The sequence below is a fragment of the Lampris incognitus genome, chromosome 4 (assembly GCF_029633865.1).
Source record: "Lampris incognitus isolate fLamInc1 chromosome 4, fLamInc1.hap2, whole genome shotgun sequence".
Lineage (NCBI taxonomy): Eukaryota > Metazoa > Chordata > Actinopteri > Lampriformes > Lampridae > Lampris > Lampris incognitus.
The window spans coordinates 14,449,141-14,465,907 of NC_079214.1; the positions used below are offsets into that span (position 1 = coordinate 14,449,141).

The following is a 16,767-nucleotide window of genomic DNA, read 5'->3' on the forward strand; positions in this document are numbered from 1 at the left end:
AGGAGGAGTAGGCCCCCTACTGTTGCTTCCTTATTCATCTTTGCAGCACACACATAGTGAAAGATAGACATCAAACAATTAAAAGGCAGTGAAAGAGAACCCTGCGTGCAGCAGTGGCTGTACTACATATTAATAAAGCTCAGCAGGTTGCTGTTGCGCCGACGCCCGGGCGCCATGGGGGAGGACTGGAGCAGGAGGAACCTATGGAATATCACAGCACCAATAAAACGGCACGGCCCAGTGGGCGGGCCAAAGGACTGGCAAGATACACAAGAGCACACCCCAAGGGGTAATCAGGAAATGGGTCAGACCCCCCCCCCCAAAAAATGTTTTTTAATAATAATAATAATAATAATAATAACAATAATAATAAAGCAAAGCATGTAAGATAGTAAGGGCACATAAATAATGCCTGGAGAAAAATTGAGTTCTTGTTTTCTTGTGCAGTACCTGACGGGATTGCTGGTAAGGGACACACGCAGTGAGTCCAGGCAGGCAAATAAGCGCTCCTCTGTCACTCCGGACTTTAGTTCTCCTAGAAACTCCTGGGGAGAGATCTGGTGGCTGCTTCTTAGGCTACCCTGAAACACAGATGGAGGGAAAGGCCATGAGGAATTACATAACAATGCATTTTATTAAATAAATAAATAAATAAAATGTTGAGTATATGTGTGCATGAGCCCAACCTGACACACACACACACACACACACACACACACACAGGATAGCAACATACAACACAGCCCTATTAGAATGATTCATATCTTGTTTAAATGAAACCACCTTTGCCAAGACTATATTTTGTGTATGAAGATGCAGATAAAATTGTGCGGCCTGCATGCCAAAAGTTGCATAATGAATTGTGCGACTGATAATTCCACAAAATAACAGGCTGTCTGACAAACGGATTTATATTGGAGTTGGATTTTGTTCATGAAACCAGAGCGGCTTAGATTTACATATTCGTGGAACATTCTCACTGAGTCCTGTTGAGTATAGTTGCTTTGCACTAATTGAACTGACTGGGAAATTAATTAATTATATGTTACAAATATAGGGATAGCTCTATTTAGCAACACGAATTTTATTAAGAAGTACAAAGTTTATTTTTCCCCCCTTTCCTTTACTTTTGATCTGTGGAGACACCAAATCTCAGCTTGGTAAACTGAAGGGGTAAATCTAGGCATCGTGAAAGTACTGCACTGTATGTGAAATATACATAGGCAACCAAAGCTCAGCAACAAAAAGCCTGACAGACGCTCTGGCAGTTTTTTAGATGAACCTGCAGGTCCGACCTTTATTGGGAGCTTTTTTTTTCTTCTTTTTCTTCAACTGGCAAATGCTCTCATAGGAAAAACATAAAATGGGTCGTCCCCTTGTTTGCCTTTTCAGATTATCTAATTCTTTCCACATTGAGTCTTTTTTTTGGGGGGGGGGGGAATTCCCTTTTTCTCCCCAACTGTACCCAGCCAATCACCCCACTCTTCTGAGCCGTCCCAGTTGCTGCTCCACCCCCTCTGCCGGTCTGCGGAGGGATGCAGACTACCACAGTCCTCCTCCAATACACGCGGCGTCACCAGCCGCTTCTTTTCACCTGACAGTGAGGAGTTTCGCCAGGGCGACATAGTGCGTGAACAGGCGCCCCAACCGACCAGAGGAGGCGCTAGTGCGGCGATCAGGACACATACCCACATCCGGCTTCCCACCCGCAGACACGGCCAATTGTGTCTGTAGGGACGCCCGACCAAGAAGGAGGTAACGCGGGGATTCGAACTGGTGATCGCCGTGTTGGTAGGCAGTGGAATAGACTGAGCCTTTTCAATGTGCCATGCACAAGCACGAGCCATTTTGCTATGGACAGCATAACGCTGTGTTTGTCAAATTGTGCTGGGACAAAGCCTGGACAGCATAGTGCGGTGTTCACCTCAGGACAGTTACTGGTGTCAGGAGTTGTATATTACCTGCTATACAACATCATTATGGTCATTATTTCATATAGCATATAGTAGGGTCCAAAAGGAAGAACTTGTGAAGTGCATAGTATAGCCGCATACTAACACAGAGGTAAGCCAGCACAGTATGACGGTATCAAACTCGATTACCATCTCTATAACTGGGCAACAAATACAACAAACACATCTGTTTTGCACCGTTTTCAAAAAAATAAACAAATCAGCAGATATGTTGGAAATTTGAAAGTTTCCACCCCTTTTTACTGACACCGGTATCATATCAGTACATCTTGTACTGGTCAGGCCCTGACTTCAAAATTGCTACACAACCATTCTGCATTCACTTCAGCCCAGCTGGTACGAGGCATGCTTGATCCTGTTTCCCTTGTTTGTTTGTTTTTCCTCCACTTTGCTCAGTTTGTTGAAAATGAATGATGGCGATCACAAACTGAAATACTACCTGTTGTAAAGTAACTGAAGGAATCATAATTGGTTCTCCCTCTAGTAGGCTGAATTTCTTTTTGGCCTCTCTCCACCTTTGCTGTTTTGTGTCTAACCTGCACGACACATACGACGCCTCACCTTATGACAAGCCAGCAAATGTGTGACGCAAAGTATTTCATGAAGATAAGAAACAAGAAATCAACAAACCCAGTCTGGGATGTGGTCTGTCTTCCCCTTCACATGTTAGAAACATATTTGCAATGCTGTGGCACCTTAAGCTAAGTAATCCATCCATCCATTTTCCGAACCGCTTATCCTGCTCTCAGGGTCGCGGGGATGTTGGAGCCTATCCCAGCAGTCATTGGGCCGCAGGTGGGGAGACACCCTGGACAGGCCGCCAGGCCATCACGCAGGGCCCACACACACACACACATTCATACCTACGGACAATTTAGTATGGCCGATTCACCTGACCTACATGTCTTTGGACTGTGGGAGGAAACCGGAGCCCACGGAGGAAACCCACACAGACACAGGGAGAACATGCAAACTCCACACAGGACAACCCGGGACGACCCCCCAAGGTTGGACTACCCCGGGGCTCGAACCCAGGACCTTCTTACTGTGAGGCGACCGCGCTAACCACTGCGCCACCATGCCGCCCTAGGCTAAGTAAGTCAATGATTATATCTGTGCACAGATTAGCATTAGCAGCTAATTTTGGATTATTCATAAAGACATTTTGATTATCAAATTTGCTGCAACCAGAGTGTATTTTGGCAAACCACATTTAGAAAGTTGGTTTCAGAGAGAACGACTTGCTTTTCTTTTCTTTCTTTTTTTTGGGGGGGGGGGTGGGTGGGGGGGTGGGGGTGTTGTTTCTTTAAAATTCTCTTCCCCTGACTGTGTTGTAAGAAATATCTTCCTCATTGCCTGCATTGAAGAAGATTCACCATACATCCAGACGGTACTGTCAAATAACCTATTAGGGACTATTGTGTTCCCCAACACAATGATTATCTGTAAAAGCGAGACGGGACATCTCATCACCAAGATACAGACGTGGTAATGCAGGCACAAACTGAATGGAGAGCATGATGCTGCCATTTAAGTTTCATTATATGAGTAATGAATTTTCAGCAATTTTTGATTTGCTGTTATTCCCACATCACTTACTAATGAGGACATTGACTGGGTGATTTGTAGATCTGTTTCTTTCTTCTTCTTCTTTTTTTTTATCAGAGGCAGCAACGGGGATAACATGCTATTTTCTTCTTCTCTCAAAGACAAACGAATGCCCGTGTGCAGACTGGACGCTCCAAGGTAAAAAGGGAGGTGTGTGCCGTTATAAGTTGAGTCACGGTTTGTTTTGGTTCTTTTGTTATTTCTCTTTGTGTGTAGGTGTTTGAATCTGAGTATCATGAGAATTAAGAAAAACAGCACACTGAAGGGTTACAAAAGAGGGCTGTTTACCCCCCTCAGCTCCCACCCCCTCCCCTAAACATCATCAGATGTTCACTTTTAAACCTTTCTGATAAGACTACAGCTCAAAAACTGATAGAACATTACCCACCAGTCCCAACTCCAGTTTACAACAATCACATTTAAATAGGTTTTAGATGTGTGGAATTCAAATAAAAGTGGCGCTGCATCACTATCAATTGAAAAGATGTCTCTGTTGTTCCCTATTGCCAAATAGGCCCTCTAATCTCCTGCATTAAGTAGCACACTGATCTACAAATAAAACAAATGGGGAAAATGATAACAGTATATTCACTAACCCATTTCATTTAAGTAACCTATACGAGTCTTTGGACTCTCCAACATAAGTTGGCCAGAACAGAAGACTGTTAGGGCTGAACAAAAAAATATTGACATTGTGATTCCCCCCCCTTTTTTCTCCCCCAATTGTACCTGTCCATTTACCCCACTCTTCAAGCCATCCCGGTCGCTGCTCCACCCCCTCTCCTGATCCACGGAGGGCTGCAGACTACCACATGCCTCCTCCGATACATGTGGAGTCACCAGCTGCTTCTTTTCACCTGACAGTGAGGAGTTTTGCCAGGGGGACGTATCACGTCGGAGGATCATGCTATTCCCCCCAGCCCCCCCCCCCCCGAACAGATGCCCTGACCGGCCAGAGGAGGTGCTAGTGCAGTGACCACGACACATACCCACACCCGGCTTCCTATCCACAGACACAGCCAATCGTGTCTGGAGGGACGCCCGACCAAGCCGAAAGTAACACACGGATTTGAACCGGAGATCCCCGTGTTGGTAGGCAACAAAATAGACCGCTATGCTACCTGGACGCCCCATGTTTTTCTATCTTTGAATGAATATCGATTTCACATAGAATGTCATTTAATTTCCCAGGTTTTCATTGGCTTGCATTTTATGTTACATCCCAAGCTTTGATTATTGACCAAATAAAAAACTGCCAACTTCTGAAATAAATTCCGCCAATCCTCTGATGAGAAACATTTTGACAAACTTACGGCCCACATTATGTAGTTGTTCTCAATTAAACATGCTGCTTTGCCTAAGAAACATACAGAATCATGTTCGAGTTGTATTTATGAAAGCAAGTTTGTAATCTGTGAGGTCCCCATAAGCAATTGGCCAAGTACAACTGGGGAGGAAAAAAAGGGGGGAGGGATAAAAAATGGTGGAAGTTGAAGAAGGAAGACTGTTATGTGGAGTTCAGGGAGGCGTTAAGACAGGCAATGGGGTGGTAGTGAAGAGATGCCGGATGGCTGAGCAACCACTACAGAAATAGCGAGGGAGACAGCTAGGAAGGTACTTGGTGTGCCAGGGTGTAATCTGGTCAGAGGAAGGAAGACAAGGAGACTTGGTGGTGCTATGAGGAAGTACAGCAAAGTATACAGAAAAGAGGTTGGCAAAGAAGAAGTGGGATAGTCAGAGAGTCAGAGATGAAGAAAGTACACAGGAGTACAAGGAGATGCAGTGTAAAGCAAAGAGAGAGGTGGTGAAAGCAAAGTAAAAAGCATATGGTGAGTTGTGTAAGAGGTTAGACACTAAGGAAGGAGAGAAGGACTTGATTGTCTAGACAGGGACCGAGCTGGAAATGATATGCAGCAGGTAAGGGCGATGAAGGATAGAGATGGAAATGTGCTGACAAGCAAGGAGAGTATGTAGAGGAGGTGGAAGGAGTACTTCGAGGGGCTGATGAATCAACAAAAAAAAAATGAAAAAGAGAGAAGGTTGGATAATGTGGGGATAGTGAATCAGGAAGTGTGGTGGATTAGCAAGGAGGAAGTGAGGGTAGCTATGAAGAGTGGAAAGGCGGTTGGTCCTGATGACATACCTGTGGAGGCATAGAAGTGATTAGGAGAGATGTCAGTGGAGTTTTTTAACTAGATTGTTTAACACAGTCTTGGAAAGTGAAAGGATGCCTGAGGAGTGGAGAAGATTTTCAAGAATAAGGGTGATGTGCAGAGCTGTGGTAACTACAAAGGTATAACGTTGATCAGACACAGCATGAAGAAATGGGAAAGAGTAATAGAAGCTACTAGAGGAGAGGTGAGGATTATCAAGCAACATTATGGTTTCATGCCAGGAAAGAGCACGACAAATGCGATGTTTGCTTTGAGAATGTTGATGGAGAAGTATAGAGAAGGCCAGAAGGAATTATATTGTGTCTTCGTGCATTTAGGGAAAGTATGTGACAGGGTGCCCAGAGAGGGTGTGTGGTATTGCATGAGGAAATCAGGAGTGGCAGAGAAGTATGTAGGAGAGGTGCAGGATATTTAAGAGGGAAGTGTGACAGTAGTGAGGTGTGCGGTAGGAAAGACGTATGGGTTCAAGTTGGAGATGTGATTACATCAAGAATTGGCTCTGAGCCCTTTCTTGTTTACAATGGTGATGAACAGGCTGATGGACGAGATCAGGCAGGAGTCTCTGTGGACTATGATGTTCGCGGATGACATTGTGATCTGTAGAGAGAGTATGATGCAGGTTGAGGAGAGCCTGGGGAGGTGGAGGTATGCGCTTGAGAGAAAAGGAATAAAAGTCAGTCAGACCAAGATGGAACAGATATGCGTGAACAAAAGGGAAGACAGTGGAATGGTGAGGATGCAAGGAGTAGGGGTAACAAAGATGGATGAGTTTAAATACTTGGGTCAACTGTTCAAAGTAATGGGGAGTGCAGAAGAGAGGCGAAGAAGAGAGTGCAGGCAGGGAGGAGTGGGGGGAGAAGAGTGTCAGGAGTAATTTGCGACAGAGGGGTACCAGCAAGGGTGAACGGGAAGGTTTACAACATGATAGTGACCAGCTTTGTTATATGGTTTGGAGATGTTGGCACTGATGAAAAGACAGGAGGCGGAGCTGGAGGTGGCAAATATGAAAATACTGAGATTTTCTTTGGACGTGACGAAGGACAGGGTTAGGAATGAGTATATTAGAGGGACAGCTCAGGCTGGACGGTTTGCAACAGAGGTGAGCTTGAGATGGTTTGGAGATGTGTGGAGGAGAGATGCTGGGTATATTGGGAGAAGGATGCTGAATATGGAGCTGCCAGGGGAGAGGGATAGAAGAAGGCCAAAGAGGAGGTTTATGGATGTGGTGAGGGAGGACATGCAGGTGCATGGCGTGACAGAGGAAGATGCAGAGAACAGGAAGAGATGGAAACGGATGATCCGCTGTGGTGACCCCTAACGGGAGCAGCCGATAGTAGTAGTAGCATAATGTGACTGATGTGCCCAATCTGCCAAACACTGCGCCCTCTGCAGTATGACTACTGCATAGACAAACGTTGCAATTTCGAAACAGACATGTTATATTATTCAGCCCGAGACTAGATTGGTGCATGGGCAATTAAACATGTAAAATTTCCTGTTTATTAACGTCGTTAAATTAAGTTTCATTGCTTCTTCCGCCTCAATGTAAAGAGTTTTTTCCCCAAGTCTCACCTCAGAAGTGAGTTTAATTTAGACTGACATTAGAAGTAAACATGACAACATGGTTTTTCTGATCCCCTCAGCTTTCTAGACCTTTGGATCAAAGCTGCCAGCCAAACATCCTCAAGCAAGCCCGGGGTTATTAATCAACTCAATTGTGTATTCCTCTGTTCCCTTTGAATATGAAAACTACCCAAATTTCTTAATTAGTTCCCAAACCTCCAAATGCTTTTAATTTCCCTCCGTATAAATTACATCTGTTTTAAGTTTCATCCTAAATAGCACACTTCCAAAGGGGACTTGAATCTGACCCAAGGAAGCTAATTCAAAGCCAAACACCATTTTAACACTATGAAAATATTACAAGTGTTTAATGACATTAAGCGATTTGCTTGGTTCAGTTTCAGTTTCACAACACATAATCTTCTCTTGCTGGCTCAACCGTAGTGGTACGATCATCAATATGGCAGTTAACTATGACAGCATGCATCTCTCACTCTGTAATGTTTCACCGTCATTGAAAACATCCATAAGTCATAAAATAAATAAATGCCACACATACAATACAAATTGATTAGACATGTAAAAGAGTAGGTCACTAACATGACTTAAAATGCCAGAATACCCACTGCAACCACCCATTACCTACTGTGACAATCAATTACTAGAATAACACACTGTCTGTGTTTGTACAATAAATACGTTTTTGATCAAATGCTGTTTAATAATTATAGTATACATCGGTGGCTTTCCCTACAAAATGCCAGATCATACCATGTTGGCTCTCTACAAGCCAATTCCCTGCCACCTGAATTATGAACGAGATATAGGATTTGTTTCAAATTGATAAAGATGTGTAGAAGTTTATTTAAGTGTTCTTTATGGTCAGTGCTTAGGGAAAGGTAGGATAGTTTGGCTTATCAAGCAAGCGCGGGCAATTCCAAACTGTCATCATAACCTGAGTTTTTTGATTTATCAAAGGCCTCGGAAATCAATCCATATCACTATTGGCTGAAATAAATACACACTAAACCCCGCAGGGCGCCAAAGCAATACAAACATGCCCAGTCAGTCTCTCCCAAAACACCCTGGCCTTCCGGTTAAATAACTCAACATTTCATCAGAACTGTACACGAGCTTCTACTTGGATTTTTAAAAAAAGGGCCGTGGCAAGTAGAGTCCGAGAGTATATGTTGGATGAGAGCAAGGATAGCCAAAAACACCATCACAGATGTAGCTCTGACTCTCCGCTGAACAGAGCAAATCCAATTCACATATGCAGCATAATCTGTAAATCATATAGCAAGTTTATGTGTCGGGTTTATGTGTGAATATGAGTCGGGAGTTGATATGCCATAAAAGCTGCATCGGCGGTTTTTCAACACAAGCCCCGGTGTCATTTATAGAAATGCTTCTGAACAATGGGTTTCAACAAGATTGTCACATCAGTCTTAAATAGCACACTTTTACGGGGGTGAGTGAACCAATCACAAGGAATGTATACGCATTACTTTGGGGGTAATACCTTCTAACTAACAAATATGTAACAATAAAATTATATAAAAAAAAGATTTATTCAGTTATTTCGGACAAACCTTTTTCGATGTTGTGTTCTTAATGACACGCTCGGATCAAATCCATCCATCAATACAAGGCCAATGCAATGTGTAAAGGTGGGTAAAAAGAGCATCAATTAAACACAGAGACCAGCTTTGATGAGACTAATAAATATGCCATCCTCATTTGTGTAAGAAGCACTGGATCCAAGGGTTCGAGGGAATAGTGTGTGCCTGGCTTTCCATTTCTTTTGGCCCTCCGTGACTCAGCACATTTTCAGACGCTAGATGAACCAGCGTCGTAACAGCCTCTTGAGGTAATGCATCATTACGAGACGAGTTGGCAAGGCATACCTCTCTATTTTAACATCCAGCAGCAAAACAGACCACTAAAAACACGAGCGGAGGAGTGAACAACCTTTCTCTGTGAGGGCTGGGACAAAGACGCGGGGTGATAAGTACCATTCAATCTAGACCGCTGGACCTGAAAGACAGCTTTTGTCTCCCAACACGACACACACAAATGAAAATGCCTAATATCATCATCTCCATAGCAATAGTCTGAACATCTGAACTGAGGGTTCACTTTTCGGTTCAGTACTCTCTCTCTTCGGGTGTGAGGGGCCGTCATCTTGCTTGCTGGTACCCTTCTGTTGCAAATCACTCCTGACACTCGTCTCCACCCACTCCACCCTGCCTGCACTCTCTTCTTCACCTCGCTTTTGCACTCCCTGTTACTTTGGACAGTTGACCCAAAGTATTTAAACTCATATGCCTTCGTCACCTCTACTCCTTGCATCCTCACCATTCCGCTGTCCTCCCTCTCATTCATAGGTATATATTCCATCTTGTTCCTACTGACTTTCATTCCTCTTCTCTCCAGTGCATACCTCCACCTCTCCAGGCTCTCCTCAACATGCTCCCTCCTCTCGCTACAGATCACAATGTCATCTGCGAAAAACATAGTCCACGGAGACTCCTGCCTGATCTCTTCTGTCAACCTGTCCATCACCATTACAAACAAGAAAGGGCTCAGAGCCGATCCTTGATGTAATCCCACCTCCACCTTGAACACATCCGTCACTCCTACCGCACACCTCACTACTGTCCCACTGCCCTCATACATATCCTGTACCACTCTTACATACTTCTCTACCATTCCCAACTTCCTCATACAACACCACACCTCCTCTCTCGGCACCCTGTCATATGCTTTCTCTAAATCCACAAAGACACAATGTAACTCCTTCTGGCCTTCTCTATACTTCTCAATCAACTCTCAAATCAAACATCGCATCTGTAGTACTTTCTTGGCATGAAACCATACTGCTGCTCGCTAATCATCACCTCTCCTCTTAACCTAGCTTCTATTACTCTTCCCCATAACCTCATGCTATGGCTGATCAACTTTATATCTCTCAAGTTACTACAGTTCTGCACATCACCCTTGTCCTTGAAAATCAGTACCAGTACACTTCTCCACGCCTCAGGCATCCTCGCACTTTCCAGAATCCTCTCACTTTCCACTACTTAACTCTATTTAAAGAGATTTTTTTTTCTGATTTCAGATCTTATTACTATGTATTTGTTGTGGTGGTGGCATCGCTGTAACATACTTGCCATTGTTGTCTATATGACCGCAGCCCGCTATAGCAAACTGGCAAATTTCTGCAAACCGCTGACATCATAGGATAGCAGGAAAACTGCAAGAAGGATTGGCTGAGATGTTTGTTTTCCAGTCTGCCATTAAGAAACTCTTTTGCAATGCATACTGGTACGTGTATGCAATGTAATACAGCTCTTGGCAGGAGAATGTCAATTTCCCTATTAAAAAAACAGAAAACATAAAAAGCAGCTATAGTTTTTAAGTACTAGATAGACCACCAACAAAAACTCAGAGTGAAATGGTCTCTATTTAAGACTACAGATTTATTCTATAAAGAATAAACCTATAGAAAACCAAAATAAGAGATGAGGAGACAGGACTCAAAAGCAGCTGTTGAGCACAGGCTTACATGTTCAAGGCAAAGGCTAGATACAGCAAGGAAAACGATGCCATGATGTCGTGATAATTATCATCTTGATGTGAGTGCTATTTATATCAAGCTATGATACATTCTTTTCATTATTAATGCATAAGATATTAGCCTCGTTGTAAGAAAATATGACAAGCTTGATAACTTGGAGAGAAATGGCTGGGAATTTTTTGCGTTACAGTGTTAATTTAACTACTACTACAACTACAGTGTTAATTAAACTGACGGTTGCAAAATGCACATTTGAATTGTTAAATTTGACTTTTTTTTTTCAAATTGTGCAACTGCCACAGTACAAAACACTATAAATGGGACCAAATATGGTCATTAATACTGCGTTTAGGCTTTCGAGAGAAAGAAAGTCTGTTCAATGAATCAGGACAGACGGAGAAGCACAGCAGAAAAGATGGAAAGCTTAAATCTTTATTTCAAAATCAGACATGGCCTTGTCTGAGCATGCATACACAGGAGATCACAGACTTCAATCAAGACTAGAGGAACAGGAGCTGACTTTTCTCAGATTTATTGATTTAGGCTATAGAAGCCATCCGCTCATCCTCTAGAAGGCAAGTCACAGACATTGAGAGAGCATTTTGTGTGTATGTGTGTGCAAGAGAAAGGGGGACAGAGGGGAGGGAGAGGGAGAGACACAGCGAGAGAGAGAGAGAGACTCCATCCATCCAATAGCTTTAACTACGCAAACTACACCTGACTATTGTCATAGAACAAAAAAAAAATCACAATGTGGCAAAGCCTAATTGAAAGTCCTATTCATTTGGAGCATTCACATCTACAGCTTTATGATACAGACTTACCAGCTGACACCTTGAAAGGTACATTTCCCTACGCTTGTTAGATAATCATAAAGCCGCTAGAGCAGAAGAGGTTTTACCATTTAGTATTGGTCATAGCAAATGTGGGTTTACTACTGAAAGATTGTTTATGTGCATGTGTTTTTCGTGTGTACCTTTGCAAGTTTTTCTTTCTTTTTCTTAGGAGAGGTGTTGGGGTTTTTTGTGTATGCGAGGCAGAGGACTCATTTGTTGATCCTATATTTCTGGTAAAGTAGAAACAATGATGATTTACCATCATAGAACTTTCACTTTTTTTCCTATTCATACCAATACTTTGAATTCAGTCAAACCCAACCCAAGTGTCCCAAGAATAACTTCACAACTACTTCCCAGATACACATACTGGAATAATGAAAATCTGGACACTTGTTACTCGTTGTACTTATTTTGGCTGACATTGCAACCAAAATGCTGGTTTGGATCAGAAAAAGAATCCATATTTACACTTTGCTTCATCCATATTGTTCTTGTCTTGGATTTACATTTGGTGGAAGTGAAGCATGAAATTCTAAACATGCTACTTGTGATTCCCCCCCAGTATATTGCTTTCCTTCACCTTTTTCCTGTTCTACCCTTACATGATTTGGTCATCATGGTTTGTTTTTGTTATGTGGGTCTGGGGAAGGGGAGGGGGTAGGAAGGGGACAGATTTTTTTATATTAGAAATGTAGGATGGAACTTTTAAACTTTTGTTTTATATCCATAAATTTATTTTTTTTAAATGCAGCAATATATATTAAGCTAATAGTTGTCATATTCTAACCAACTGTCAAAGGCTCACATCTGGAGTGTATCTGTACATGATTTGGCATGACTCAAGGATTCTGGAGCAGCCAAAATTTGGATTCAAGACCAAACAAATTTTTTGAGCTAGATGCCAAAATTTAAAGTGGGTTTTAACTGTGTCGCCATCAGGCCAATTCTGACCAAATATTGTGGGCTCACATATGGAGCTTGCCTGCACATGTGTAAGGGCATGTCAGTCATGCAGAACCTTCTGGTGGCTGGTGTTGGTGGCTGAAATTTGATAGCTGATAGCAGCAATGTTGCTTCAATAGCCAAGCTGTGAATTCAGCTATCATTAGGATACTTGACAAAGACACAACATACCAAATTTGAAATTTTCAGGAGTTAGACATTCTCTTGCTATAGTGTCACCTATTGGAACAATCTCAGGAAATTTGAAGGGTGTGTTTGTTAGCCCCTGGTGATAGTGTCCCAAGTTTTGCAATGATCGGACACTGTACACAAGATATGTATCTTTCTGCCAAATTGGCAATGCCCAAAAAATGACTGGCCTGTGGCAGGCAAATGGTTTGGCCTATCAATTTTCTTTTGATAACTTCTTTGTACCCCTGAAAACACCACATCCAATCAGCCAAAAAAAGAAAAAAAAAATCTTATTATTACATTATATATAGTACATATAATAACATAATATATATAATTACATATATGTGTATATACAATATATATACATATATTATATTATTATTTATATTATTATATTATATTATATTATTATATCATAGGCATATGGTAGTCTGCAGCCCTCACCAGATTGGGAGAGGGGGGGAAAAACACACACACAAACACATATATATATTTCAGACCAGGAAAATGGCTTGGTTCAGATATGCACAACTTTCTGTGGGTAGCAGTAATTTTTTTTTAGAGTAATAGATCATGTGAAAGCCTTTTTCTAAATGTACAATTATGCTATACTCGAATGTATCAGTGTGACAGTGCCCATAAGTGTGACCCCCAAAAAAGCAGTGCAGAAAGCATAACGGGCACGTAATCATAAAGACACCGTAGTGCAAGTAAAATACGAAAGAAATCCAGTCCATTCGAAGATAAAACTAAATAGCTGTTGAGAAAAGATATTACCATGAGATATACATTGGCTGGCCTCATAAAACACAGAGGTTAAAATTCAGTTGGAAGTAAGCTACAGTACCTAATATGAGAACATTTACATTTTCATTCACCATTAGAGTATCCTACGACACACTAATTGAAACCTAAACCAGTGGTAGGGCGAAAACATAATTTTCTATGAGGATGCCAAGTTCCTCTTCCCCAAGGACAATTCAATTTGGCACTATAGCCAAGACTATAGGCTCTGGTTGCTACAAATATGAGTAAACAAAGTATACAAGATATGTTTTTTTTTCTTCCATTCATTCATTTTCCAAGCCGCTTATCCTAATTAGGGTCACAGGGTGCTAGGGCCTATCCCAGTGCTCATTGGGCGGAAGGCTGGGAAACACCTTGGCCAGGTCACCACTCCACCACAGAGCAGACACACAGACACAGTCATGCACACATTCACACCTAGGGGCAATTTAATATCTCCTATTCACCTGACTTATATGTCTTTGGACTGTGGGAGGAAACCCAAGCTCCCAGAGCAAACCCATGCAGACATGGGGAGAACAGGCAAACTCCACACAGGAAGGACCCTGGCTAGTCGGCCAGGAATCAAATCCAAAACCTTCTTGCTGTGAGGTGACAGCACTAACCACTGCCATTCCCATCATTATTATTTATTATTATTTCCCCAGTATGACAAAAATCAATCTAGCTTCATAAATTAAGGTTAACTAGTTAGGGAAAGAACATCTCAAAGTAGGGACAAGTTGGTAAAGCTACAGCAAGATGGTGGTTTGAAAAATAAAGCTGACAAGTCAAAAACTGGCAATCCCACAACAGTCAGTCAGTATCAGTCGAATGAGTGACAGCTTAACCAACAGCTTAAGCAATACAATGATGGACACCCCCACCCACCCAAGCAACTTTAGTTTTACAGTCCTGGAAACTAGTAAGACAACCTGACACTTCATACTAATTTTCAAGAAAAGTTTATAAACTGAAGCATTTTATAATTCAGGATACTGGAGAAGCCCTACTAATCAGCAGCAACTACATGGTATACTGTGGGATGTTCAGAAAGACAGTAGAGTGAGCAATAAACAAGAAATTAATAAGTACTATGTTTATTTGTCCCATGGATAGTCTCTACTGCAAAGTCTATAGTTACAGAAATATTCATAAAACAATGCAACATCACCACCTAGGGGAACACTGCAGCATGAATACAGGAGGGAACCACTGACTAACATGACAGGCTTTCAGTTATTGTTTGAGCTGTCAAGTCACACGTGACATACATACATGTACATGGAAAGGTTCTTGAATGTGGATGTTTACAGGATTTCATGAAGAACAAAAAGATACTTCAGAGAAAATTCTTAAGCAAGGCCTTTGACATTGTATGCCATTGTCAACTTGGCTTTCATTTACCCATCACACAGAAAACATTAACATGAGACAAGCATATTGATGGCTAGACCAATTGCTGGCTCTTTAAGTGGATTGTAACAAATGGAAGAAGAAAAGATATGCAATTGACAGTGAAAGCAATAGCCAATTGCTTTTATTGGGGGGGAGGGGAACTAAAATACTGGAGAAATGGCCCATTTAAATATGTGCAAGCTCAATTTTGATCCAAGTCTCTATGTCGGTAAAATGCATGGTAGAAGAATGTAATGGGGCAAGAACAAATTTAATAAACTCATATAGAAAAGATGATTTAAAAGTAATCTGATGTTGTAAACTGGCTGTAGAGTTGAACAAACCATAGTAACATCAGAGAGATCACAGAGCAATTTAAAATACAGTCATGCAATAAAAAAATAAATATTAATGAAGGTTAATTTATATATCAGGTATTTGATCTGTTGCTTTTCACATCGCTGATGAAACCACCTACATGGCTCACCTGGTTTCCTGGCTTACAACCAAGCCATTCAAGTGTCATCTCCATGGAAACCATGTGCCATTAAGATCTCATAATTGGAAATAAAAGAGTTCTCATGGGCTGACATTTGATCCAACTCCGACGGTGTCAATTGAGAAAATCATAATGGCAGCTCATTATAAAGCATAATCACTGTCATTATGTGACATAGGTAATATTCGTCTGGTGTTCACAGAGCCAGTGACTCAATGAAGCTACATAAGAGCACATAGAGTTCTCAACATATAGGCCTATACCTATACCATACAGCAGCTTCAGAGCAGAATATTCAAAAAGCTGAACAAAGAACACTGTTTAATTGTCAAGAATAAAAAATTGAGCAACCCAGAAAATGTCTAGCTCTGAAAGCCCCTTCAGACTCAGCAACCTGGTCACGGGGACACTGGTGCCACTGTGGGGATGCACAGAGCTCAACAGCAGAAAGAGAATAATATGCACATCACCCAATAATTTTTAGAGCACTGCACACAAAAAAATGACCTCTATGACAGGGTGATAAAAAAAAAGAGACCACTGCTTAAACATAGTCATCTCAAAATCCATTTTAAAACTTGCAACCAATCACCTTAATGAACCAGCAAAAACGTGGTAAAAGATGCTGTGCAAAGCTAGATCTTTTGGTCGATATACCAAGTAACTGACTGAACACACCTGAGTCAACTCTGTCCCGACCGGAAGAAGCCATCCCAGCAATGGCAGTATCTTTCTACAGGTTTACTCCTTAGTCCAAAAACATACTGTAATTACATTCTGCATATGCAAAGTGGCCACATGAGTGGCATTGTTCACATACTTGTCTGCATACTTTTTGTTTGACTGGAAGCAGACAAAGAACAACCTATCAGCTTCTCTTCTAATGTCTTCGCCCACCATCCATCCATTCATTATCCAAACCGCTTATACTGCTCTAAGGGTCGCGGGGATGCTGGAGCCCATCCCAGCAGTCATTGGGCAGCATGCGGGGAGACACCCTGGACAGGCCGCCAGGCCATTACAGAGCAGACACACACACACACACATTCACACGTAGGGACAATTTAGTACGGCCGGTTCACCTGACCTACATGTCTTTGGACTGTGGGAGGAAACCGGAGCATCTGGAAGAAACCCACGCAGACAAGGGGAGAACATGCAAAGTCCACACAGAGGACGACCCGAGATGACCCCCAAGGTTGGACTACCC

At 42.1% G+C, this 16,767-nt stretch overlaps 1 protein-coding gene across 1 annotated transcript in view; it reads right to left on the reverse strand.

Annotated features, from left to right (window-relative positions):
- Positions 1-16,767, reverse strand: part of diaph3 (diaphanous-related formin 3) — a 384,853-nt gene that overhangs the window by 291,163 nt on the left and 76,923 nt on the right. Inside the window, exon 5 of the mRNA XM_056278298.1 lies at positions 451-581. Within this exon, the coding sequence (XP_056134273.1) occupies positions 451-581 (131 nt within the window). The remainder of the gene's footprint in view (positions 1-450; positions 582-16,767) is intronic.